The sequence below is a fragment of the Anser brachyrhynchus genome, assembly GCF_964034855.1.
Source record: "Anser brachyrhynchus genome assembly, chromosome: 4".
NCBI lineage: Eukaryota > Metazoa > Chordata > Aves > Anseriformes > Anatidae > Anser > Anser brachyrhynchus.
The window spans coordinates 77383997-77408581 of NC_137698.1; the positions used below are offsets into that span (position 1 = coordinate 77383997).

General features: G+C 58.4%; 3 protein-coding genes across 6 annotated transcripts; 1 reads left to right on the forward strand and 2 right to left on the reverse strand.

The window, feature by feature from the left end:
* Positions 1-563: 563 nt before the first annotated feature.
* Positions 564-12931, reverse strand: CCT7 (chaperonin containing TCP1 subunit 7). Its single transcript, XM_080592098.1, has 12 exons — positions 12758-12931; positions 11049-11202; positions 9638-9744; positions 9076-9201; positions 8150-8202; positions 7046-7217; positions 5844-6008; positions 4618-4806; positions 3909-4006; positions 3166-3298; positions 1910-2116; positions 564-1160 (listed from the first exon to the last, which is right to left on the reverse strand). Exons 1-12 carry the CDS (start codon positions 12917-12919, stop codon positions 936-938), a joined length of 1791 nt encoding a protein of 596 aa, XP_080448224.1. The 5' UTR covers positions 12920-12931; the 3' UTR covers positions 564-935.
* A 19-nt stretch (positions 12932-12950) lies between these two features.
* Positions 12951-15669, forward strand: PRADC1 (protease associated domain containing 1). Of its 4 annotated transcripts, none has more exons than XM_080592110.1 (6): positions 12951-13216; positions 13662-13762; positions 14094-14203; positions 14437-14496; positions 14736-14903; positions 15125-15669. In XM_080592110.1, the coding sequence occupies exons 1-6, from the start codon at positions 13087-13089 to the stop codon at positions 15243-15245; spliced, it is 690 nt and encodes a 229-aa protein (XP_080448236.1). In that variant the 5' UTR covers positions 12951-13086; the 3' UTR covers positions 15246-15669. The 4 variants fall into 4 exon arrangements, with proteins under 4 accessions (XP_080448236.1, XP_080448237.1, XP_080448238.1 ...); XM_080592109.1 differs by having other exon boundaries at positions 13074-13216; positions 13659-13762; XM_080592111.1 differs by lacking the exon at positions 14437-14496 and having other exon boundaries at positions 13659-13762.
* A 205-nt stretch (positions 15670-15874) lies between these two features.
* SMYD5 (SMYD family member 5) lies at positions 15875-23116 on the reverse strand. The gene is made up of 13 exons (XM_080592103.1): positions 22911-23116; positions 22515-22623; positions 21723-21862; positions 21373-21494; positions 20598-20667; positions 20049-20153; positions 19503-19565; positions 19227-19297; positions 19030-19136; positions 18151-18207; positions 17671-17765; positions 17325-17395; positions 15875-17149 (listed from the first exon to the last, which is right to left on the reverse strand). Exons 1-13 carry the CDS (start codon positions 22998-23000, stop codon positions 17011-17013), a joined length of 1239 nt encoding a protein of 412 aa, XP_080448229.1. The 5' UTR covers positions 23001-23116; the 3' UTR covers positions 15875-17010.
* Positions 23117-24585: the final 1469 nt, after the last annotated feature.

Below are 24585 nucleotides of genomic sequence, written 5' to 3' on the forward strand. Positions count from 1 at the left end.
CAGCTGCCCCCGCTTTTGAAGTACAAGGGCTCACGTGCTGCAGAGAGCGGGTAACAGAACAGCTCGAGTGGAAGCGACCCACGGAGATCACGTCCACTTGTAACGCATTTGGTGGTGTAACAGAGCATCAACTCGACTAATTCAGTGAGATCTCAAAGGTATATCAGATCTCAAAGGGCTGATACCAGACATAAATTTCTCCCCCTACTTTCCATTAACGCTTTTGAGGGACCTGCCCCACCCCCGAGCCCCAGCCCGTGTCCCCCTGCTCCCCGGCGGGGAAGCCCCAGCCCCAGGACCATCGCTGAAGCCCCACCAGCCCCACGTCTCCTCCCCACAGCCCCCAGCCGGGGCTGGAGCTGTTGGAGCACTCCCCTGGCACCAGCTTCCATCGAAGAAGAGGCAGGACGCAAGCAGCCCATTAGGCAAACGCAAGTAGAAATGTCCCTGAGCGGTATCGATGGGGAAAATGGGGGAAAAAAAATGGTTAAAAGGTACAACAACCTCAAGCTACCACCCTGTAGAATAAAGCAAGCAGCAAAGAGAAGAAAGCCACCAAAGCCTGCCACGGAAACACTGCCATTCTTTTATTGAGCCCGGGTTCAAACCCCCAGCAGACAGACGTATAAATACAAAGAAACCCCAGGCGTGCTCGCCGTGCTGCCTGCCAGCATCGAGGAGGGCTCTGCCCAGCACAGCTGCCGCGGGGCGAGCCTCGGGGGATCAGTGCTGTGGAAGAAATGTTGGGGCAGGGCACCTCGCAGGAGGCTGCCACTGCCCCCGCCAAGATTCGACTCTAATTAAACGAGGCCAGTGGTTGCCCGTGAACCCTCCAAGTGACCATCTGGTAAAGGGCCTGTTAATTAAGCTAGGAATCGTTTCCCATCCGCACGCCGGAGGAGAGCCCCAGGACGCCGAAAGGGAGAGGGAGGGGTTCAGTGGTTGTGGGGCCTGCCTCGGCCCCGGCCCCGGCCGCCGGGAGGGGCGTCCACGGTGGAGCGGGGGTTCTTGATGGTCTCGTCGACGGACACGATGAGGCAGGCGGCCTCCGAGGCGGCCGTCAGCGCGTTGATGCGCACCACGGCCGGCTCCCACACGCAGGCCTCGAAGTTGTCGGCGATGTCCTCGTTGTTGACGTCCACGCCGTACCACATGCCTCCCTGGCAGGGGAAGAGAAGGGGAGAAGCTCTGGTTACAGGGCGGGGCAGTTCAGGGATGATGTCCCGAGAAGCAAGGGCACGCAAACGCTCGAGGAGATGAAGACTGGACCTCGCTGTATGAAGGGGGCGGGAAATTTGAGGAGAACACGAGGGAAAAAGGCTCAGCTGTCAGCCAACAGTGGCAGCGAAGCCTCACAGGACAGGAAACTTGCTCCATTTCACAAAGAAGCTGTCGAACACAACGGACTTCCCCCTCGCTGTTGTCTCTTCCCTCACCCACCGCAGTCACCTGCGGCGTGACATGCGGCACGGGTGACGCCACAGCGACACAACTGCTGCTAAAAGGCACGAGCAGCAAACCGAGACCTAACCGCCTGAATTAGGGCCTCACGTGCACCCGCTCCGCAAAATCTGAAGCGATCGCAAGCAATCAGGGACCTCCAGTCTGCAGCTCCGCTGGAAAACGCACCGCAGAGCCGACTTCCCCACTAATTACTTTCCTGTTTAATACAGAAGCCTCCCTCCTGACAAACGATGCACTTTTAACAAGCAAATCAGAACTCCCAGCTCTAAAAAAAGTCACCCGACAGCTGCGATCAAAGGGAAAACACACATCATTTCCCTTTATAGCAACCTGCCGCAAGCCCACGCTGCATCTGAAAACAAAACCCAGCGTTTCATCAAAGGGGACACGAGCCCAGCAGAAACGTGGAGGAATTCCAGCGGCTCTGCCAAGGGCAGGCACCCACCTGCGCGTGCTTGGCTCGCAGCTTGTTCAGGATGTTGGTGGCATCGAAGCCCGCGTTGTCACAGAGCTGGCGGGGAATGATCTCGAGGGCTTTAGCGTAAGCTCCTATCAGCAGCTGCTGCTTGCCCGGAATGGTCCTGGAGTAGTCCCGGAGGTATTTGGAGAGCTCCATCTCTATCGCGCCGCCGCCGGCGACCACCGAGTCGTTCTGGAAAAAGACAGGGAGAAGAGGCGACGCTCGCACTCCTGTCCCGGGAACGGGGAGAGCAGCAAAGCCCCTCTCCCAGGAGCGTCCTGCAGCGGGGCAGCGCAGGCACTGCAGTCCCAGGGGAAGCCCCCGGCCTGGGCCACCACACTTCAGAAACAGGTCGAGACCCTCGGGTGGTCCCTGCCAGCAGCTTGGTCCCGTGCTCGGGCGGTGCTGTGCCAGCGAGGGCCCGGCAGACCACAGCCTCCCTTGCGCTGCACAAGCGTCCCTCATTTCTGTAAAGCGTTCAGAACTGCAGATATTTGCAGCAGCGCTTCGCAGCCAAGTTCTCCTACTAGCTATTTTTTCCCCTCCCTGTCTGCTTCAGTAGAGAGATCAAGATGTTCTTTCTGAAGCCAGAACAGTTCCAAAAATGTTGACATGCTTCCTTCCATGGGCACTCAGCCTCACAGGAAAAAAAAAACCACCACACATCAACACGTTATCACGCGCGACCCAGAAACGCCTGCAGTTAGGGAACACAGGAGCAGCAACCCTGCAAGCATGGCACAGTCCCACACACCTCAGACCCCCCTCTCGGTACCTTCACACAAGGGGGTGGTCACCAACGCTTATCCCTCTGAGAAGTCACCGAGATGGGGAGGAATGGGCTTGTAACAGATGAAATTCAGGCACAAAATCAACCTTGCTACTCACATCCACTGCAGACCTACCCAGCACACCCCAAAGACCGCTCCCTGCCAGGGTGAAGGTGTTGACGGAACACGCAGCAACCCAGCAAGGACAATTTGGTTAAAAACTAAAGAGAAGACAAAGCCGGGCGTGCCTGGAAAGCGGCTGGCAGTGCTGCAGAGAAGACAGCAATCGAGTCAATCAGTCAGACGCTGCTCGTCTACACACTCCGTCTACAGGCTGCGGCTCCCTGCTTCAGCCGAAGTCCAGTAGGAGAGACCTCGGCCAGCGCCGGGGTGTGTGAGAGGGCTGCTGGAAGGCGTTACGGCTGTGCTGGGGCTGATCTCCAGCAGGGAGGTACCTCCGCGGGTCCTTACCTTGATGGCTCTCCGCACTATCATGATGGCATCGTGCAGGGAGCGTTCCGTCTCCTCCATGAACTGCTCTGCGCCCCCTCGCAGGATTATCGTGCACGTCTTTGCCTTCGGGCAGCCTGTGAAGAAGTTGTACCTGCCAAGGGCACAACACGGCAACGGTTGAGGCGACCAAAAGGCAGCGCTGCTCCTCAGCGGGCTCAGCACGAGGGCAGAGCAGCTCTTCCCAAGCGAGATTCACGAGCGAAACGCCCGCTGACCCAGGGAAATCTGCTCTCTGCTGCTGCTAAAGGCTTTGCACTAAGCCGGCGCTCTCATTTTCACTTGGCAGGAGCACAGCAGATGTTCGGAGACAGCCCCAAAGAGGATTTCTCCTCTAGCAACAGGAAGAACCCCACCGCGCGGTGCCCAGCTCCATTGACACGGCGTGAAGCGGCGCCGTGGGACACCAGACGATGCCAGCACCAGGCCCGGAAGGCGCTGCTTTTAAGTTTGAATGAAACACCACCAGGCCTTCTACACTGCACCAGGGAAATGATAGTTAAAAAGCATGTAGGAGAGGTCAGATAAGCCTTAAATGAGAGTTGACTGCTGCTCCTCAGCCTCACACGAAGAAGTAACGATGCAGTCTTGCTTTCCGCATCGCCTAGAGAGACGCTCCCACCCGCTAACGCTCACGCCCTAACTTTTCCAGCTAATACCGGAGTGTTTGCACAGGACTCCAGGCTCACAGCCGGCACGTTTACCTGTCTCCTCCGATCTGAGTCTCCTCGAAGAGCTCGCATCGGCCCAGCACGTCGTCTGACAGGGCATTCACGCTGGTCTGAATGGAACCGCCGCAGGCCTGCACGGGAGGAAGATAAGCGTGGCGTTACCAGCGCTGACAAACGAGACAAATTTGCCCAGCAGGCTACTGCTCTTCTGAGACAGCCCGGCCTTTTAGCTGATGCAGAACCACCCCGCAGGTCAGATTCAGGAAAAAAAAACAATCTACTTCCCTCCCATCTCGAGTATCTAGGCAGGCTACCAGCAACAGAAGCGATCCTCGACAGCAAAATGAGATTACGCTTCTTTTAAGCGCTGACTCACGGGCTCTGGAGTCCAGCAGCGACACAAAGGCAGCTCAGAGAAACCCACTCACAGCAGAACGGGCAAGAAGTAGGGAAAATAAACTTCTACCAACGCGGCGTGCAGAACCTAATACGGTGTAACACCAGGGAAACTAAAAAGCAGCGCAGCCGCAGCCAGTTTGCGATCGGTCGCTCCGCCAAGGAACAGCTCTGTCAGTACACTACAACTTTACGCAACGAGCGTTTTCTCAAAGAAACCACGTGATTTTTGTTTTAAATCTTCACGTTCAGTCACTGACTGTGCCCTGTTTTGGAGATGGCATGACCGGCCTGGCACTATTCAAACTGAATTTCAAGTCTTTACCCCAAGAGCAAGGCAGCTCACCATCATAGTTCTCTTGAGATCTTCCTCCGGGACACGGCCAGCACAAAACATGTCCCTGTCCGCGAAGTACTGGGTAGCCACGTCACCGATAGGAAGCTTGGACAGGACGACTTTGGCTCCCGACTTGTGGATTTTGTCGAGCTTGTCGTACAAGATGTTCCATTCGGCATCCACGATGGCCTGGTAGTCCTGGCAGGGAGGAGAGGAACGGCCAGCACTGGCGTTAGAGAGGAGTAAACGCCCCCCACTGCACCCGGGCTCTTCTAAAGCAAAGGCAGCAGTGACGCTGCTCCGTGTGGCCATGGCAGCCGACGGCTTCCCGAGGCTCAGAGGCAGTTTTGGGTCACTCCATCTTATGACGGAGAAGCACGTTTGTTAAACTGCTGCCGGCAGCAGAGCCGAGTAGAAAAAGGGGCTGCGTGACCCGAGAAAAAGGTAGCAACAGCTTGAGAGAGGGAACACGGGAAGGAGGAAGGGACTGTACTGATGTGAGGTGTTTACAGAGCCGTGCGCAGACACTGGGGCGAAGAAATTCAGCGTTCTCTCAAACAGGAAAAAGACACGGAGAAATCCCGTGCTTTAGCAGCGTGCCCGTGCTCGACAAGCCTTACGCACGAGCCCACCGCGTTCCAGCTCAGTGAAGCACAGCCCCAGGCAGCTACGAGAGCTGCTGACAGCATGCAGCAACGCCACGCGCAGCCGCCGAACGCGACGGGAAGTCACATCCGCCAAGGCAGCGAGGAGAACCTCAGGGAAACAATCACCGACATCACAGCGGGGCCAAGACCCAAAAACCAAAGCCCGCGGATTTTCAGACACCGCAGTCATGCAGGAGCCAAGCACATGCAGCACTTTGCAACGGGGTCATTCTCTGACACCTCGTTTCTTAAGGTTATGTCCACGAGATGGAAAGAGATCTACTGCCTGAACTGCTACCTCGCTGGCTTGAATACACACATTTTTTCCACATTTAAAGTGCCGCTTAATTCAGACTTCCCTGGGAGGCCACTCGTTAGGCATAAAGAAGTCACCACCCAGCCGCTGGCTGTAACTGAGAGCAGAAACACGCCCTAAAGCCTCTGTAACTCAAGGTCCGTTACACTTCTCCCAGCACAGTGCAGCAGGGACTCTCAGGAGGGACGGATGCAGTCAGAGCGCCCAGCTCCCTGACATTTGCTCCCAGCTGGCAGGCACGAGGAAGGAGAGGCTCCCCTTTCAGCTCTTACCTCCACCGTGTTCACTCTGACTTCGGCGTTGTCCTTCTCCGCTTTGAGCTCCAGCTCCACGTTCAGCAAGGCGATCTTGGGAGACTGGTACTTCTTGGGCTGCATTTCAAACCCGGCATACGAAAACGTCTTCTTAAAGGCAACTCCGGCCACCAGCTGCGAGTCCTTGAGGAGAGGGAATTTCGTTAGGCTCAGCCTCCCAAGGTTCTCTCAGCGGGGTTAATAACTCCCCCGGGAGACTCCCTGCTTCTCAGTCCTCATTTAACAAAGCGCTCACCAACAGCCGTCTCCTTTGATTCACCCACTTTTAAAGCAAATAAGCAGCGAATATTTTCTTCCCTCTGTTCACAGAACCAGCTTCTATCATTTCCTTCCTATCCCTCAAGATGCCGCAGCCGAAGACGCTACATGCAATCTCAAGGTCAAGGGATGGAGCAATCTGTTCTCCCTCTGATGTCTTTCCCGTTTCTGCCCTTTGAAGACAGATACTTCTCATCCGCAGCCCCACACCTTTTTTTTTTCCCCCCCGGTTTGTTTCTACAAGCTCCACCACCATCCCTAGGACTGCTCCTCAGCAGGACTACCCTGCCCAACACCGCCCCCTTCAGAGAACTCCTCGACTTGGTGGCTAGGAGAGAAATCGGCACCTCAACCTCCTGCCCCACAGGCATCAAACCTCACTGCAGACTCAGCTCTGCCCAGGGAGCACCCATCCTTTCACCCTCCTCAGCCAGGGAAAGCCCAGATTTTCTGTGCTAGCTGACAGGGCGAGGTGACCAGGATCCAAAACGAGCCAGCCCCAAAAAGCGGCGTGCTAAGTTATCTGCCCCAGCCACAGACACGTCTCCGAGGAGCCTGAGAGGCGAATACAAGGGCAAAACTGAGACTCCCCCCTGCCCAGGGGGCCGATTTCCGCAAGCCCCAAAATACCACTAGGCCCAGACACAGGGAGAACAGATGCTGAAACATTCCTAATTCACTAAATCAGGTGTCCGGGCAAGATAATGGGGTAATTGTAACGTCTCCTCTCAATGAAAATGCTCGTGAGAAGTGATTACAGACAGTAACAGCCACAGAATAACGATTCGGAGACTGTGGCAGGCTTTCCTCTCCAGCAGGAGCGGGCCAAGCAGCAGGCCAAACCTCACAGGGGCTGCAGCCACTGTCCCCTACCCCTCAAGGCAGGTTCTAAGAGCACTTACCTCCAGAGCACCTCCTTGCACCTTCTTTATCCCAATCATTTTGAGCTGCAGCAAGTCGTCTAACATCATGACGGCGTCCACCACCATCTTGGAAAAAAAGTCCTTGCTCTGCGAGATCAGCTTGGAGCTCAGGGCCGTGGCTGCGCACTTCTCCAGCAGGCTCCTCTGCTCGCTGCAGGGGAGGAAAAGACAAAGCCTTGTTGCTGATCCCTTTCACAAAACCCCAAAACTGTGTGTATGGCAGACCCACACGAGGAGGCAAGGATCAGCTCCTGGCCGTGGACGGGGAAAGCAGGGCACATGGAAGCCAAAACAGATTTGTAAAGCCTGAACATGAGCCCCATACCGATGGGGCTGGTTGGCTTTTAGATACCACACGCCTGAGCAGAACAGCGGGGCTCGGGCACCTTCATCTTCATCCAAAGGTGGTATGAAGTTTGGGACAACTTTAAAGGGATTTAGGTTCTCCGAGTGTTACCTCGGGTAACGCAAGTCGTAGCAGAGCGGGTGATAGAAGGGACACCAGGGAAACAGGAGAGCAGAAAGAGCAAGAATTATTTTGGTGTATTTAATAGGGCCACACAGCTCAACGTGAAGTTCTGCTGGAGGTGCTAGGAAGGTCTAATCACACAGACGAGCAAAAAATGCAGGGAGAAAATCATCACTAGCATTATCATCTCATTTCAGTGATTATTTCATTAATGTTCTTAGCCATTTCCCTTCAGCTACTCGGCAGCTAAGGACGGATTTGATTTTAAGGGAAGCACCGAGCATTCAACGCTGCCGGTGATTCCACCGAACGCTGCAAGTCTCCGCTGTCACTCGACAGAAGGAATGAGGCCGCTTATTTTGGTACCTAGCCTCCTCCAAGCGCTCGGGAGAACGCTGCCCCACTTCGCTGCAGCCGCAACCCAAGTGCGAGCACGGCCCCTTCCCTGGGGGAGCAGGAAATTCCGAGGGCTCGAGAAAAACCCCGGCGGGGGGCCCCGGCTGCTCATCCCGACCTCAAGAGCTCAGCCGGAGCCCCAGCAGAAGGCAGAAATGCCTCGCAGGCACCAGGCGAAGCCCAGCTACGCAACCAGGCCGTCCACGAGGGAGACTTACTCTTTATCCTCCTTCTTCACGGAAACAGCGATGTCTTTGATCTTGTTCACAGCCTGCCAAAACACAAGCCAACAGCTGGGTTAACGATTCGTGCCTGTGAGCTGAGCGGATCTCCAGCTTCCCTTTGTATTTGATGCCCTCTTTTATTCCCTCCTTCAACGTAACCGAAGTTTCAAGCACTTCGCTACTCCAACCCTTCCAGCAGAGCAGCTGTAAGAAATCCAGCAAGTTTAAGAGAAAGGGGAGAGGCTCAAAGCCGCGCTGCTGCTTTCAGCGGAGATCTGGGAAACCCCATCTACACACACACACCCCAGGCAACCAGCAGCAGCACGGACAGCTAAGAACGTTTACACACAACCTCACCCCACGCTCTGAGCAGAACTCCCAGATCCCACCTGCTGTCCTATTTCCTGGTTTAATTACTAGAAGCTTAATGCGGTCGTTAAGAGGCTTCTTCCTTTTCAACCCATAAAAATAACAACTTTAAAAAACTCCGGTGGGATTTTGAACGGTTATCTCTGCACATTTAAGAGCCTCCTAACCCAGTTCCCCAATCCAGCCAGGCTTTACAACCATCGGAGTTAACCCCCAGAGAAGGTTCAGCCTGACTGACTGATTTGCTTCACGAGACATAAGGTGTACAAGGAGCAGCAGAGACCAGGAAGTGAATTTTCCCGCTTATTCATTCTTCCTTGGAGGAAAAAACAAAGAAGGGAACAGCGCCCCAGAGGCACGGGCTGGCAACAACAGCTCGGTGATAGCAGAGAACAGCTGATGCTTGCAGGAGATCGCTACCGTCACCCCCACCCTGCTTCACCACCAGCTCTGGCCTGGAAGAACGGTTTTATTTTACCCCCCTCCTCCCCTGGCACAGGCTGCGCCCCCCCCCCCGAGACGCTCTGGCAGAGCACGCGGCGCCGCCTTACCAGCTGCGTGGCCGTGCGGAAGGCACGGATGATGATCTGAGGGTGGAGGCCTTCCTCCACGTAGGGCTTCACTTGCTTCAGGAACTCAGCAGCGAGCAGAGTGACGGACGTGGTGCCATCGCCGACCTGCGCGAACGGGGAAGGTTTGGGGTCACCGCCTGCAGAGCTGCTGGGGTAACAGCTTCAAAACCACACGCAAGGGCTTCCTGAGGAGCGCGGGTGGCACAGCCTTCCCTGCTCACGCATCCGCAGCTGGATTCTTTGGTTACTGCGAACCACTGGGTTCAGACTCCGTCCCGTCTGAGGGCGCGGTGACGTCTCCCATTTCCCAGTTACCCGCGCTCATCAGATGGGAACTCGGCCCGCTGAAATTCCCAACCCCCTTCCCACCTCCACGGGATTCCAAAGTCACCACGAGAACAAAAGCACAAAGGAGCCAAGCCAAACGTCAGCACTCCGTGACCAATCCCCCCCAGTTAACACCAAGCGCACACCGGTGCCACCAGGAGCAAGCCCGCTGCTGCCTTTCGTGCCTCCGCCCACAGCCAGGCCGCCCTCCTACCTCGGCATCCTGAGACTTGGCGATGTCCACCAACGTCTTCGCGGCCGGGTGGACAACGTCCAGGAGCTTCAGGATGGTGGCGCCGTCGTTCGAGATGGTGGCTTTGCCTGTAATGGATTTGGATGAGGAAATCAAGCTCGGCTGCCCCAAATCCGGCCCTCAGCACCACAAAAGGGACGTGTCAGTGTGCTGGGGAGCTCTGCAGACCTCAGGGACTCAAACACAAGAGTAACCAACCAGCCAGCCCCACTGGGCTCCATCGCTGTGAATTTCATCGAGTTGAAACCACAACAGGCTGTAACCCCAAACTTCCATTTAAAATTATTTATTTTTGGCCAAACTACCGCATTGTTTTTTCTCTCCCACGTGATCTGCAAGGCGGTCACCGCGATATTTTAACACTGCCAGACACAGAGCTGTAAGCTGGCTGACACGGACAGCACAAAAAGAGGGGGAGAGCCCAGGACGGCCGTTGCACAGAGCGTCAGCAGGAAAAATCCCACGCTGACAGTGTCCTTTTAGCCCAATTTTGGAGCAAATTAAGTGTAGCTTGTGAAAGTGCAGAACAAGTCTCCGCATCAGTTAAGGGAGAGGATTTAAATCCATCTCCCTCTACTTCTGAATAGTCTTCTTAAAGTTAAAAAAAAAAAAAACAAAACCAAAAAACTTATACTCTAGTCTGATACTCACCTAAAGAAAGAGGCTAGAAATCGCATTATCCATAGAGTAAATTTAAAATTTAGATTAAATTTAAATAATATTGAAATTTCAAGTGACATTTTTAAATGCAATTATTACAGTTTGTGTTTGTAAAAAATATTAAAAGAGTTCTAAGACCTTACAGTAACAGGGATTAAAAAAAAAAAAACAACTTTTAGTGACTTGAAGCAAGTCTTTTCAGAAGGGTGAGTCTCATCCCTCATCACACAAAAAACAAACCCAGTAACATCCACTGACCCCACGCTCGCTCAGCCAAACCAAGAGCTAAGTAACCCCACGCAAATTATGAGCCTCGTTATAAAAACAAGGGGATGGGGGGCAGAGAGTGAGAGTCAGGGGTACCTGAGGATCACACTCAGGACACACAGCTCCTCCTTCCTGCCACGGATGTGCGTCGAGTCACCCCTAACCCTGGATCTCAGCAGCCTCCCAAGGAAAGCAGAGCCGCCCGAGCCCTGGGCAGCAGGCAGGTGGGACACCCGCGACAGCTGGGGCCAGAACCAAGGCGCTGAACCGAGCCCTGAGCCAGGGGCTGCCCCTCTGCCTTGGGAGCCGAGATCAGTACGGGGCAGAGAAGTCGAATCCTGTAAAAACGCTTACGTTGGTTTAACGGATGCGAAGGTGTGAACTGAATCGCGTTACACAACGCCCATCAGCAGCGAGAGGAGCCTGGCTGAGGAGGGCTGCTTACCCCGGTCATCCACGATGAGCTTGTCCATGCCCCGCGGCCCCAGCGTGGTGCGCACGGCCTCGGCAATCACCTGGCAGGCATTGATGTTGCTGACGAGCTGGGGGATCCCCTGCGAGGTGTCGGTGCCCTCCTTCAGCAGGATAACCGGCGTCGGCTGGAGGAGAACAGATAGGCAGGGCTGGCACCCCGATCTGGGTGCTCTGCGTTCAGCCCAGAGCTGCCTCTGGCGCAGCCCAGCACGATCCCACCGCACGAGGCCAAGGCCGAAACCTACAGACCCCTCAAACCCCTCCGCCCAGAGAGCACCAGGCACACAGCTTTTAACCCCACTGCTCCAAAGCGGGGCTTGAAGTCCTTCCACGGGATAACTGGAATTCACCCAGATGCCTGCAGCACGCACCCTGGGAGCAGCCTGTAACTGTCCACAAAACGTCTGGGCTTCCCTCACTGCAGCGCAGCTCCCTGAGGCTGATTCTGATGGCATATTAGAGAAGACAGCACACGCATGTTCGGCACAACAGAATCACACAATAATTAAGGCTGGAAAAGCCTTCCAAGATCATCTGGTCCAAACACCCCCTACCACCACTGTCACCCACTGAACCACGTCCCCAAGCACCACGTCCAACCTCTCCTCGAACACCCCCAGGGACGGTGACACCACCACCTCCCTGTCACCCCGTCCCTACACCTGACCGCTCTTTCTGAGAAGAAATATCTCCTCATTTCCCACCTGAACCTCCCCTGGCACAACTTGGGGCCATTCCCTCTGGTCCTATCACTGGTCACCTGTGAGAAGAGGCCGACCCCCAGCTCCCCACACCTTCCCTTCAGGCAGTTGCAAAGAGCAATGAGGTCTCCCCTGAGCCTCCTCTTCCCCAGACCAAACACCCCCAGTGCCCTCAGCCGCTCCTCACAGGACTTGTGCTCCAGCTTCGTAACCCTTCTCTGGACAGGCTCCAGGGCCTCGATGTCCTTCTGGTACTAATGGCCCTTTCCCTGTCGCATCTCAAGCCACAGCCCACGCGACCCCAAGGAGAACAACTGGAGAATAACGCATTCAGAGAGGACGCGGTAGACGAACGCAAGCTAAGTGACCACACCTGCCTGATGCCAAACAGGGAGAGAGGTCTCAGAAATACAGGCAGGGCCTAGAGGGCATCAAAGCCCCCAGCAGGCTCCTCTCTGTGCTCTGCAAACCCATTGCCGGATTTCACAAAGGGAACCAGACGTGCTGGGCGGGCACGGCCCCAAGTCCAGGCACAGCCCAAGTTTTGTTACCCCCAGCTTTAACCAGGCCGAGAGCAGAACCACAGGACAACCACCGCGCTGAAGAGCGACACGACCACCGCCGAGGGCCTGGTGACGAGCCGAGGGCTGGGAGTGCCACAGCCAGCCCCGTCCTCGAAGCCCAACGCGAAGGGAACCGCACGGCGCCCTCCCACACCCCCCGGGGGACGGATCCCAACGGGGGAGCAAACCCCGCACCCCCCGTCCCCGGACTACAACTCCCGGCAGGCCCCACGGCCGCCCCCCAAGCCCGGGCCTAGCCCCCCACCCGCCGCCCGGCACCCGCAGGCTCGGCCGCGCCGCCATCAGCGGGCCCAAAGTGCGGCGGAACCCGCCGCATCCCCGCCTGCGATGGCCCCCGGAGGGCGGCGGAGGCCGGGCGGGGCGGATGGCGGCGGATGGAGGCGGATGGCGCTCACCATCATCCCGGCGGCGCTCCTCGCGGCGGCTCCCGGCTGCGGCAGGCCCCGCGCCCACAATCCCCCGCGCGTTGCTAGGCAACCACTTCCGGCCGCGCTCGGTGGTGCGGGGAGGCCAGAGCGGGCCCCGCCGGGGGTGCCCTTCTGTCCCCCGATGACCATAGAGAGGCAGCGACGGGAGGAGGCTCACTATTTTGCAAGGGGCGCGGCCTGCGACGAGCAGCGCAGGCGGGTAGCTCTTTATTTGGCAGGCCCGCCGGAGGACCGAGCCGGCCGGCACTGACAACGCCCCCCTCGGCCTCTCAGGAGATTGACAGCGACGCCGCCCAATGGGGAGGCGAGATGGGGGCAGCGCGGCCAATGGGAGCGGCGCGGGGGCGAGCGGGGCGGGGCCGGGCGCAGCCATGCTCCGCCGCTCGCTGTGGCTCTGCCTCTGCCTCTGCTCCTGCCCGGCCCGAGGTGAGCGGCCCCCGGCACCCCCGGGAACCCCCCCGGAGAACACCGGAGATCCCCGGGCACCCTCGGGGCCCCTCGGGGCCGGGGCCAGGCGTTGCCGGAGGGTGCGGGGCCCGCCCGGCCCAGCCCCCCTCAGGGCTCCCCAGCGCCCCTCAGATCCCCTCAGGCCCCCTCAGAGCCCCTCAGCGCCCCTCAGCCCCCCCCATCTCCCCTCAGCCCCCTTCAGAGCCCCTCAGGGCCCTTCAGCCCCCTCAGCTCCCCTAAGCCCCCCACAGGGCCCCTCAGCCCCCCTCATCTCCCCTCAGCCCCCTCAGAGCCCCTCAGCTTCCCTCAGCACCTGCCCGGGTTCTGTTTTTTGTGTGGTTTTGTGTTTTGTTTTTTTTTTTTAATTTTTCAGGAGTTTTGTGTTTCCTCGGCCTCTCACCGCTCTCTTCCCCCCCCCCAGCAGGTCTGCGCATCCACGAGTACCTGTACTTCCAAGTGCTGAGCCCTGGAGACATCCGCTACATCTTCACGGCCACGCCGGCCAAGGATTTCGGTGGGGTGTTTGTAAGTACGGCGATAAATGTGTTTCCCATCCCGACATTTCACCACGGGGGTATTTGTAAGTATGGGAATAAATGCGGGTCCCGTCCTGACATTTCACTGCGGGGCCCCCGCCTTGACATCTCACCGCTTCAGGGCCCGCTGACGTGAAGGTTTTTATGGGAAAGGAGCTGATCGCTTTTCCGCAAGCCTTCCCATGGAAGGAGGGAGGTGCTGGAGAGGCAGCTGGCAGCCCTAAAGCTCCCCAGGACACATCCCACAGGGGGACGAGCGGGGCAGGGGGCAGCGGCGGTCCTGCTCACCCCCCTCAGCCCTGCCTGTCTTGTTCTCGGAGAACACAAGGTACGACCAGATCCACCTGGTCCCAGCGGATCCCCCCGAAGCCTGCGGAGAGCTGAACAATGGCGTCTTCATCCAGGACCAGATCGCCTTGGTGGAGCGGGGGTAGGTCTGCGCTGTGGGAGCTGCTTGGAGGGGGGACATCGGGGCAGGAGGGAGCTGCCCATGGGGCAGCGGGTGGCAGTGCCAGGGCCCAGACACGTGCTGCCGTCACCCCCAGCTTCTTCCTGTGACCTTATCCACATGTGGAAAAGGGGAGGATGCTTTCAGCCCTGAGCATTTCGTGTGGCAGCTCATAGAAGACGGTTGGAAAAAGCTGTATTTTTTTTTTCCCTTAGGAGAAAGCGGCCCAGCAGCAAAATCTGGGCAGTCACGTCCTTAAAAACAGACGCAGAGAGGTCTATTTTTATTTATCTGAGTCTGATTTACGCAGAGAGGCGTTGGGAGAGGCGCGGTGACGGGGAGGCAGTCCCTGGGAGGCGTCTCCAGCACTTGCTGTCTCTGGTGCCACCTCCCGCTGCCCCGCTGGCCGCAGAGGCTGAGCCAGAGGCAGATACCCGCGCGCCTCCCGGCTTCGCTCCCCGAACGCCATCGGCCCTGCGGCTGCTGACCCAAGATTTACGCTTCCGTGCCCCAGGGGCTGCTCGTTCCTGTCGAAGACGCGCGTGATCCAGGAGCACGGAGGGCGGGCGGTGATCATCGCGGACAATGCCTACGATAACGACAGCTTCTACATCGAGATGATCCAGGACAGCACCAGGAGGACGGCCGACATCCCCGCGCTCTTCCTCCTGGGCAGGGACGGGTAGGTGCCTCGGCCGAGGGGCGCCTGGTCGGCCCAAGCCTCACGGGAAGGGCCGAGCAAGTCCCGTTCCCGCTGAACGGGGAGGTCCCCGTGTCCCACCCAAGCTTTGGGCCGGATTTTCGGGGGGTTTTGTCACGTTTAATCCGGTTTCTGAGCTGGCTGGCGGCCCGCGCTCGCGCTGGGGCTCCGCTCTCCCTCCCACCTTGCCTTTATCCTTGCAGGTACATGATCAGGCGCTCGCTGGAGCAGCACGGGCTCCCGTGGGCCGTCATCTCCATCCCCGTCAACGTCACCAGCATCCCGACGTATGAGATGATGCAGCCCCCCTGGACCTTCTGGTAGCGGCGGGAGGCCGCAGCGGAGCGAGGACTTTAGGGGGGGGACCCCCGGAGCTCGCCCCAGGGGACCGGCTGTGAGGACGGGACCCCGCCGCGCTCCCCAAATCCCACCTCCCAGCCCGCCGGGAAGATCCTCGTGCTGGCGTGGAGCCGGGCGAAACCCCAGCGCCCAAGGTGGGACCTCGAGCAACCTCTGCAGAGACTTTTTGGGAGGGAGGGGGCGGCCCGGCGCTTCCCCGAGGAACGTTTTAACGATGCCAAGGGCAGCGCGCGCTGCTGACTCCAAGGGACGCGGTACGTTACATGGAGGCAGCCCGCAGGGGAGGGGAGGGAGCGGCTGACACGGGCTCGGTCTGTACTAGCAGGGCTTGCCCGGCCCCTGTGTATTTTCGTCTGAGCTAATGAAGTCTGGACAAGTTTTAGAGGAAGGGGGAGTTTCCTCTTTTTTTTTTTTTTTTAGCAGCTGTGCATAAAAGAACGATTCCATCCCCCCTTTTTTTTTTCCCCTGCGACTGCGGCAGGGCTGCTGTCTGCCCTCAGCCCCTCCCCGCGCCCCCAAACCATCCTAACCCGCAGCCCTTTTTGTACCCGCTCTCGCCCCCCTCCCACGTAAGCGCACAGACGACACAGCCCTGGGTCTCACCAGGCTCAGTTTATTACCAACACCGAAGGGCGCGGGGCTGGCAGCGACGGTCGTGGCGGAGGCGCCCCGGCTGCAGCGTCGCCCTCGGTCCCGCAAACGCCACCAGCCCAGAGGCAACGGGCTGGAAAACAGCTCCAAAAAAAAAAAAAACACAGGGTGGGGGAAAAAAAAATAAAAAATACCCCGGGTGCTTCCCAGCCTGCTGCCAGCCCCTCACGGGGGAGCCGTTTGCTTCCCCCCACAGCCGTGTGGACACCGCACACCCCAGCACCCAGCACGGGATGGGCGACATCGCGGTGCGGGGCCCCGGTAGCGAGCGTCCTTCTTCCCCCGTGGAAGCAGGAGGCTGCCCCTCGCGCTCACCCTCCTCCCGACAGCCTGGGGGGATGGCTCACTGCCAAACCCCGAACGTTTTCTTGGGGTTTGGGGCTGGATTTGCTTGCGCGGCCCAGCCCGCGGCAGCGCTCCCCGAGGAGCCCAGTAAGGCTGCATCAGCGGAAGGCTGGGGCCGAGGCAGGGAGGATTCATGGCCTGCCCCGGGTGTCTGAGCCACCCCGAGGCGTTTTTTGCCCCACCTTCACACCCGTTTCGCCCCTCGCTTGCTGCTCGCCGAGCTCAAGGCGCGGAACGGAGCATAGACAAGGCCCCCCGGCTCCTCGGTGCATAGCTAGCGCTAATACAGACATTAAATAGTACCCCTCGTGCACACACACACGCGCGCGCGCACTCCCCTCGTCCCTGCGGGGTAGGAAAGGACCCGGAAGCAGCCTCGGGGGCGGCCGCAGGGTGAGCACCGCGCTGTGCCCTACCCCAGAGCCCCCTCCGGCTTCCCCTGCGACCACCAGCCGGCCCCGTGGGACACCGGGACGAGGCAGGGGGCTGCCGGCTCGCACCCGCTCCTCGCAGGGAGGACGGGGGTGGCCTCGCACGCACACGCACAGAGCACGAGGGCAGGTGGAAGCGGGGCCTGCCTCCGGCTCCCCCACGCCGACAGAGCCTCTCCCCCCCACCCCGAAACCCCACAACACAACCCTGTTTGAATATTAAAGCTGCTGCCTCGGGGAGGACCCTTTCCTCTCTCCCCACCCCCCCCCCAAGTCCCTCTCCTCTCGCCCCGGGGCCAGGATCACACGTCGGTCATCTCGTCCTCCAGCTCGGCGTCATCCGTCTCCCCTTCGCCCTCCTCCTCCTCGTCCGACGTGGCGTCGGGGTCGTCGGCTTGCGCCAGGCACTTGGGGCACGAGCAGGCGAACAAGTAGTTCTCCCTGGGAGAACGGGGCGGGGGCGGGAGAAAAGAGGGAGGGAGGCGAGACAGGCAAAGATCTAACGAGGCAGAGGGTCAGGGCAGCCCGCAGGGGGCTAAAACAAGCGGCACGTGCGGGTTCGGTGACGCTCAGCTGCGGTGCGGGGGGGGCGTCTGCCCCTCCAGGCAGCCCCTACCTGAGTATCTTGTTGCGGCTGTGTCTGCTCCGCTCCCTCTGACAGCAGTCCAGGTAACTGATGCAGATTTCCTGCGAGCAAAGAGAAAAGGGCCGGGCTGAGAGCCGCTTCCTAGGAAGCCGAAGCAGCACAGGTCGTACCGGTCACCCCGAAAGCCACGTGGGAACGTGGGGTCGGGTGGCGCCCACGCGGAATAAGGCTCCAATTCACCGCAGCCGGGGAAGCGCCCTGCGCCGGGGCAACGCCAGAGGGACAGGGCCGGGGTTCGTGGGGGACGTCGGGGACGTGGAGGTCTCTGCCGAGGTGCACCCTCGCCCCAGGTTTCAGCCACGTGCACCCCTCTCACCTCTCCTGCTTCGATGTCCTCCAGAGCCGTCAGATGCAGGAGGAAGTTGTTGTCCGGGAAGGACGTCTCGGCGTTGGGGATGCAGCTGTGGTTACCTGGGGGGGGGGGGGGGAACACCAACCACGGCTGCCAGCGCTCCGCCAGACAAAGGGAACGTCCAGGGACCACCAAACCAGCCGGTGGGGCTTGTGCCAGCCGTCCCGCGTGGCCCAGGACCGGGCCGGTTTCGCCGGCCAAACCCTGCTCCTTCGGCTACCGCTGGCCAGGGGCACGCGGGAAGCAGTGCCTCCAACTGGGAGGGGCCACAGCCAGGCTGAGGATATGGCAGCGCAGCGCTGCGGCCACCCCACCTGCACCGGGGACACCAGCACTGCACCGTCCGCTCGCACTGGGGGCTAGGAGAAGGTGGATCGGGCCAGCGCGGCACGGCATGACCCTCCCCGGGCTGCCAGTTCCTCCCGCAGCCCTCGCGTTACTTACAGCAGCTCTGCAGCACGTAGAGACCCGATCCCTCGCAGTTGAGGAACTCCCCCGATTCTGCAGCAGAGAGAAAGGGGGGGAGGTAAGGCCAGGCTTCGTGGGGGCTGTCCTGGCCCTGCCGCACACGCAGCACGAAGTCCCGCACGAAGTCCCGGCGCAGCATCGGGACTCCCTCTAACCCCCCGAGGGGGTGGGCGAGGAAGCGAGGAAGGAACATCCCCAGGGCAGCTGCCCTAAAGCGACCCAGGGGATGTCCCACGCCACACGGCGTCACGCTCAGCAATAAAAGGTGGGAAAGGGAAGAAGAGGGGAGGGGGTGGCTCCGGTGAAAACGTCTGTCCTCCTCCCGAACACCGGCTACGTGCCTTGAGGCCCTGCTTCAAGGAGGTGGCCAAGCACCGCTCGTTTGCGGCAAGCAGAGAGTAATTTCTTTCCTCCGCACTTCCACACAGCCTTGTTTTTTTTCCCCTTTCCCCCTCCCTTTTCCCCTTTAGTTAAATCGTTTAATTAATAACAATCTCTCCCTAATAATTATTTGTTCCCGTTAGTTAAATTACCCTTATCTCAACCCGTGAGTTGTTTCTTTCCTTTCCTTCTTCCCCTCCTCTTTCAAGAGGGCGGTTGTGCTGGAGTTTCAGCCGCCCGGCACGGTGAAACCACCGCAAGGACGCGAAGATTTGCGCCCCCCCCCCCCATTCAAGCGCGCGCTCCCTGCCTGTCCCTGTGCTCGGCCAAACAAAAAGCACGGGCAGGTCTTGGAGCGCTGAGCGTATTTTTCCGAACGGGATCCCTCAGGTCAGCCTTCTGACGGCACCGACCTCGCCGGAGCCACGCGCGCAGCGCCGTCAGAGGCCGCCCACGGCCGTAGCAGGCCCTCACCCTTCTCGATGTCCTTGTAGAGTTGGTCGATGAAGGCGTCCAGCTCCTCTCGCTGCAGCACGGGGAGATCCAGCGCGTCACAAGCGTGCACCCACTGGCTCAGAGAGCTGCCGGGAAGCGGACAAAGGCCGTTACAGGGCGTTACTCCACGCCCCATTTTCACAGCCCCGCAACAAGCACCCAGGAAGCCTCGTTACCTGGTTCCGATGCCTTGGCCGTTGGTCCCAACGAGGGCAAAGAGAGACCGAAACCCTTCTGGAGTGAACCACTGCAGAAGGGAGACGAGAAATCAGCTGAGGCCAGGCCAGCCTGCAGCAGCACCTCACCCTGCGTGCGCCTCAAACCCCACAGGGAGCTTCGGGGGAAGCAAGAAAAGGGGCAGAGGACCCAGGGCAGGCGTGACCCAGGGGAACTGGCACCCAAAAGAAGGTCCTGCCACGCTCCTGAGCTAGCTGGCAGGAAACTCAACTCACCCTGCTGAGATGCTCATCATAAAGGGCTTCGGTGAAGAGCAAACGCAGCAGCTCCAGCTGGCCCTGGCGGAACACGGGAACACCATTAGGGCGGATCGCCGCCACGCGGAGTCAGACCCGGGCTGACAGCCAAGCCCAGCACAGGGCAGGAGGCTCAGGAGTCAGGCTCCTCGTCCTTCCCTGCAAGGCTGGAGGATGACGCCCTTAGAGCAGCAAAAAGCCACTCATTTTAGCAGCAATAGCCACCTGCTGAGGTGATATTCAGCAGCTAAATATCACCCTGTCCCGTTCCCAGAGCTGAAGCACCCCCACAACAGAAAGGGACAGCAGGTTCTGCTGCGGCATCGTAACCCCAAAGCCCTCTAAGCAATCCGCTTCCTCTCTGCCAGCTCAGCCATCCCCAAACAGAGCTCTGCGCCCTACTCTGTGCCGAGGACTTCCAGTGTCTCCCATCCCAGCCTCAACAGGGCCCCCGACACAGGCAAGAAGAGGGCAGGTTGGAGAATTCCCGACATTCGACATATCCAAGTGCTGCCGAGCTCTTACCTTAAATTTGTCCCCCAGCAGTTTGTGCGCAATCTCCTCTTCCTCGTTTGCTGTCTTACTGCAGAACTGGGAGAAGGCCTTGATCCACCAGTCCTTGTCCTTAGCCTGAAACGGGAATCAAGCAAACAAACTGCACCAACGCCGCTTTCTTCCCCTGCCAGGAGAGCGGGAGGAGAGGACGAGCCCCGCTGAGCTCAGAGGTGTCCAGCCTGCTTTTCTGTCCAGCCACCAGAAGCAGTTGCACGGCAGTAGTTTACTGCCAGCAAAAGCATCGAGAAAGCCAGGCCAAAGAACCAGAGCCAAAGGAAGGGTTCCATCCTGCCTAATTAATTTGGTATGGAAAAAAAAAAGATCTGCTTGGCTCAGGACACTGAAGCCTCCTCTGCTGCCTGCTGTCTCTACAACCAGGGACCGCTAGACATTGAAATCTCTGCAGGAAGGAAAGCGCTCTGCCAGCTGCTGGAAAAGAGATCGGTCCCTGGGAATAACAGCCACAGCAGGAGAAAGAAACCTCACACCAGCAGCCGTGGACTCGAACTACAGCCGTACCTGTTTGACAGTGGCAACCATCCGGGCCATCAGCATGATGCTGGAAGTCTCCGGCGGATAATGCATGTTTCTGGAGAGTAACAGAGAAGAAAGATGAGATCAGTGCTGGTACGGAAAGAAAAATCTGGAGGGAGGCAGGGGCAGCTGCTATCTTCGTGGTCAGGCCTCAACTCCTCACCAAAGCAGCCAGCCCAGTGCCGCTGCATGGGCACCCAGCGCTGCTCAGGGAAAGAAGCCTGCACCCACCTGGCAGCTCAGAGGATACAAATAATCCCCTACAAAAACCAGGGCCCAGGGAATAGCCCTGGTCCCACACAAAGCCAAAGACTGCAACAAGAGCTGGGGTTTGTGACCAGGTTTGGGGCAGGGATGTCGCTTCTCCCCCCTGTGCCCATTTTGTCATTTGCAAGCAGGGACAGCAATTTATGTACGTGCAGGAGTTCTGTGAGGCGGATCTCCAAGCAGATGGAGAAATGCAGGCATGCTATAAAACTGCAGGAGTGAGCAATGTGCAGCTCAGGACTCTGTAGCCCTTTACTGGATAAAAAATAAGAACTGCTCAGCCCGTGTCCACACCCCAGCACCGCCGACACAAATTCAGGTAGGGCTGCAGAGCAGAGCAGCGTCCCACAGCCACCAGGTCCCTCCAGCCACCCCATGCAGGGATGCAAAGTAAGAACGGTCTTCAGCCCTGGTCCCAAGTTAGTGTCACCCAGCCTGTGACACTAGAGCCACCGCCTCTGCCCGTGGAGCAACAGGCAGGTCGATCCCCTACCTCCATGCCTCCTGCAGCTTGTTGAGGGGGTGCGTGGGGTCATCACGGGACGGGCCGAGGCAGAGAACCTGGTGGTACTGCTCCAAAGCGGCCTGCCTGCATTCAGCACTGCAGTATGTCACCTAGAGCGAGGGGCACAGCGCCCAGCGTTGGCTACAGCAGCAGGAAAAGGGCTCCTGGGCCCCGCTGTGTCCCCTCCCTGACCGTCTGAGCCCCAGGTCTTTAGCGATGCAGAAAGGGAAAGGCAGACACCCATCTTGGGGAAAAAGGCTGGACTGAGGGCCTGGCCAGATGCTATAAAGGAGTCAGCGACCCCAGCCAGGCCACGATCCCTCCCGGTAGCCCCATACCTGGCAGCGGGGACACTGCTGGTGCAGGTCTTTCCGGATGCTGCACTGCTCCGGGTGAGGCAGCACCAGGGAGCTCTTCCCCAGCAGCCGCTGGGCGTTTTCCTCCGCCGTCTCCAAAGCCCGCAGGCAGTGATCGCAGGCTGTGGGGAGAAAACACAACCAGACACCCAGTGAGACGTGTGTTTAAGGGCCATATGATACACAAGACAAGCATGCTCACAGCCCGGTGTTTAAGGGACTTATGATACACGTGACAAGCATCCCCATTTTGCTGATCAGCCGACAGCAGGGTCTACGTAGGGCATGGCTCGGCTTGTGTACAAACCCCACTTTTGCATTTCTTTTCTCCAAGTCACGCCACATCTTCTCCTTCTGCCCTAGACCCAAAAGCACCAGCCCAGCAGAGCAGTTTAAGCCACAAACACTAAAAAAAAGTTTAAATCCTTGCTCTTCCTACCAGCGCTCTGCATTTTCACACCTCCAGAGAACACTGGCATCCTTGTGGGCTGTACCCTGTGCTGGGATAATCGGGATTGGCACCCAAACCACCCAAAAATCGGGGTCTCCACCCTCCCAGTGGCACATGGTGCTTTTTTCCAGCTCGATGGCTGGGTGTTTATCCCCTCAAACCGTGCCTGCTCCTTCAGCTTGTCGACAGCTCAGCGCAAAGCAAAACGCCAGCAGTGCCGCACGCCTGGCGGTGCCGAAACCAACCCAAAACCCCTTCCTTTTGGGAAAAAAAAAAAAAAAAAGGCAAGTTGTCGATGAAGCCGGCGGCTGCCATCGCCTCACCTCGGTAGTTGTACAGGGCGTTCCAGAGGAACTGGGAGGCCACCACCGGCCGCTCCACGAAGACGGTCTCCCCTTTGCGGATGCTCCTGGTGGCGAACAAGCCTTTCCCCTGCGAGGGATGAAACGTGGTTCAGGGGAGCCGGGAAGGGGCCACGCACCCCAAACCGAACCCCGCCGGGGAGGTTTTCACCCCAAAACCGAGCCCGCCCGGACACGGCGCTGGCTGAGGCGAGGCGGGGTGCGACCCCACCGAGGCAGCGCCGAGGCTTCTCCCCCCTCTCCCAACTGGATCCGCTGGGATCCATCAGGGCTGTGGTGGCACCGCGGGGCCAAGGGAAGGAAGGAGGAGAGCTGAGGGACAGCGGGAGGGCAGGACGCCCCTCGGGCCGGGCTCACCTTGGCGCTGCTGATGAACCGAGCCTCGGCCGCGGCCCCGGGCTGGGCTCCCGCCGCCGAGCCGCACACGTCCCCCGCCGCGGCGGCCATCTTCGGGCGGCGACTTCCCCGCTCTGACCCGCTGGGGGCGGGAAGCGCTTCCTCCTCCTCCTCCTCCTCTTTCTCTTTCTCCTCCTCCTCTTCCTCCTTCTCCTCCTCTTTTTCCTTCTCCTCACCGGCCCGGGGCCGCGGCCGCCCTTACCCCTTCAGCCCCGCGGCCGGAGGGCGGGCGGGGGCCAGCCGCCATCTTAGCCCTCCCCTCACCTCGCCGCCACCCTGGTCCCCTCCAAAAACAAAAAAAAAACACCTCAAAAAATCCTCCAAACGGGGCCGGGGAGCCTCCACTGGCAGCCGGGAGCACGACTGGCTCTCCACTATAAATTACTGTTTTATTTTAACCACCTTGACGGGGAAGGACAGCCCCTCTCAAGCGAGAAGGCGCTGTGCCCCTCACGGTGTGAGGAGACGTGTCCAGCTGCCCTCAAAACTGGCCCAGCCTTCTGCAAAATAAACACAAAATTTGCACACGCTAACATGCGCCCTTGCTTTCCCTTGCTTGGCCGTCTGCAAACGCCTAAAATCCATGAAAACAGAGAGTTTAGTTGTATTTAATCATACTTTAATTCATGCCGGCGCTGCCAGAGCCCGCTTGCACTCAGCCCCGCTCCTTGATCGCGGGTTTGGGAACGTGGGATGGTTTCTTTGGGGAGCTTTGGGTTTTTTTTCGGTGTCACTAGGTGTCACTGTCGGCTTGTGGTTCTCCTCCAAGTGGTTAAAATCCTTTTAGCTTTTTTTTTTTTCCTGCGAGCCCCTGTTGGGAGCGCTGCTCTGCAAAGCCATGCCCGCAGTCCTGCAGACAAGGACGCGTGCACAGGTGAATAAATGCTACCTTTTGACTACTATTTTAATAGCGTACTCATGCTAACAGCAGCAAGAGTAGCCATTAATGTAATAATAGCGCTGTGTGTCCTTTTTCTGTAAGGTTTCAGTGGGAAGTCATAATGTAGGAGTACCAGCTTGAGCCATGACCCAACCCTTTCTGCCCATGCTAACCCAATGTGGCATTTCTTACTATAAATGCAGTCCCAATTCTGCAGGAATTGGACAAAAAAATATCTACTTTCAACCTTAACATGGGCTATCAATTTCCATTAAAAAAAAAAGGGGGGGGTGGGATGGAAACACATGTGCTTTTTTTGTCTGAATAAATTTCACATTAAAATTTAAGTGGTTGGAAATATGTTTCCCCCATGCTTTCTGACACTTACTCACAGGTTAAATTTCAGCTCATCAGTTTAAAAGCTGCCCTTGCTCAACTCCAAGTATTCAAGCCGAGGTCAGTGCGCAGGTTTACCAGCAAACACACAAGTGTGTGAGGGGGAAGTGCTTGTGTTTGTATTGGCATGTCAGGAATGAGAATGGGTCAGAGGAAAGCACATTTTGATGTCTTCTGCTGTTTGAAAGCGGCTGTTACTTTTTGACAACAGGAGTCTTATTAGGAGGTTTCCATTTTTTATTTTTTTTTTAAATCAGTTTCCCGGGAAACACAGAAAACCAAGCACAACAAAAAGGATGGACAGCCCATCCTCGGCAGCTGTGGGGCAAGAAGCCACCAAGGCATCGCTGGCCCACCTAG

Bases quoted from the DNA above. Each gene is read 5' to 3' on its own strand.
- CCT7 (XM_080592098.1), bottom strand. From the start codon at position 12,919: ATGGTCATCGGGGGACAGAAGGGCACCCCCGGCGGGGCCCGCTCTGGC. The intron at 4,807-5,843 runs GTAAGAGCTGAA...CCTCCCTGCCAG, and splicing joins TCAGAGTGAACACGGTGGAG to GACTACCAGGCCATCGTGGA. The intron at 3,299-3,908 runs GTAAACGTGCCG...TGCCCTTGGCAG, and splicing joins ACTCAGATCGGAGGAGACAG to GTACAACTTCTTCACAGGCT.
- PRADC1 (XM_080592109.1), top strand. From the start codon at position 13,087: ATGGGGAGGCGAGATGGGGGCAGCGCGGCCAATGGGAGCGGCGCGGGG. The intron at 14,497-14,735 runs GTCTATTTTTAT...TCCGTGCCCCAG, and splicing joins TTAAAAACAGACGCAGAGAG to GGGCTGCTCGTTCCTGTCGA. The intron at 14,904-15,124 runs GTAGGTGCCTCG...TTATCCTTGCAG, and splicing joins TTCCTCCTGGGCAGGGACGG to GTACATGATCAGGCGCTCGC.
- SMYD5 (XM_080592103.1), bottom strand. From the start codon at position 23,000: ATGGCCGCCGCGGCGGGGGACGTGTGCGGCTCGGCGGCGGGAGCCCAG. The intron at 22,624-22,910 runs GTGAGCCCGGCC...CATCCCTCGCAG, and splicing joins GGTTCATCAGCAGCGCCAAG to GGGAAAGGCTTGTTCGCCAC. The intron at 19,566-20,048 runs GTAAGAGCTCGG...GTGTTCCGCCAG, and splicing joins TGCTGGGGGACAAATTTAAG to GGCCAGCTGGAGCTGCTGCG.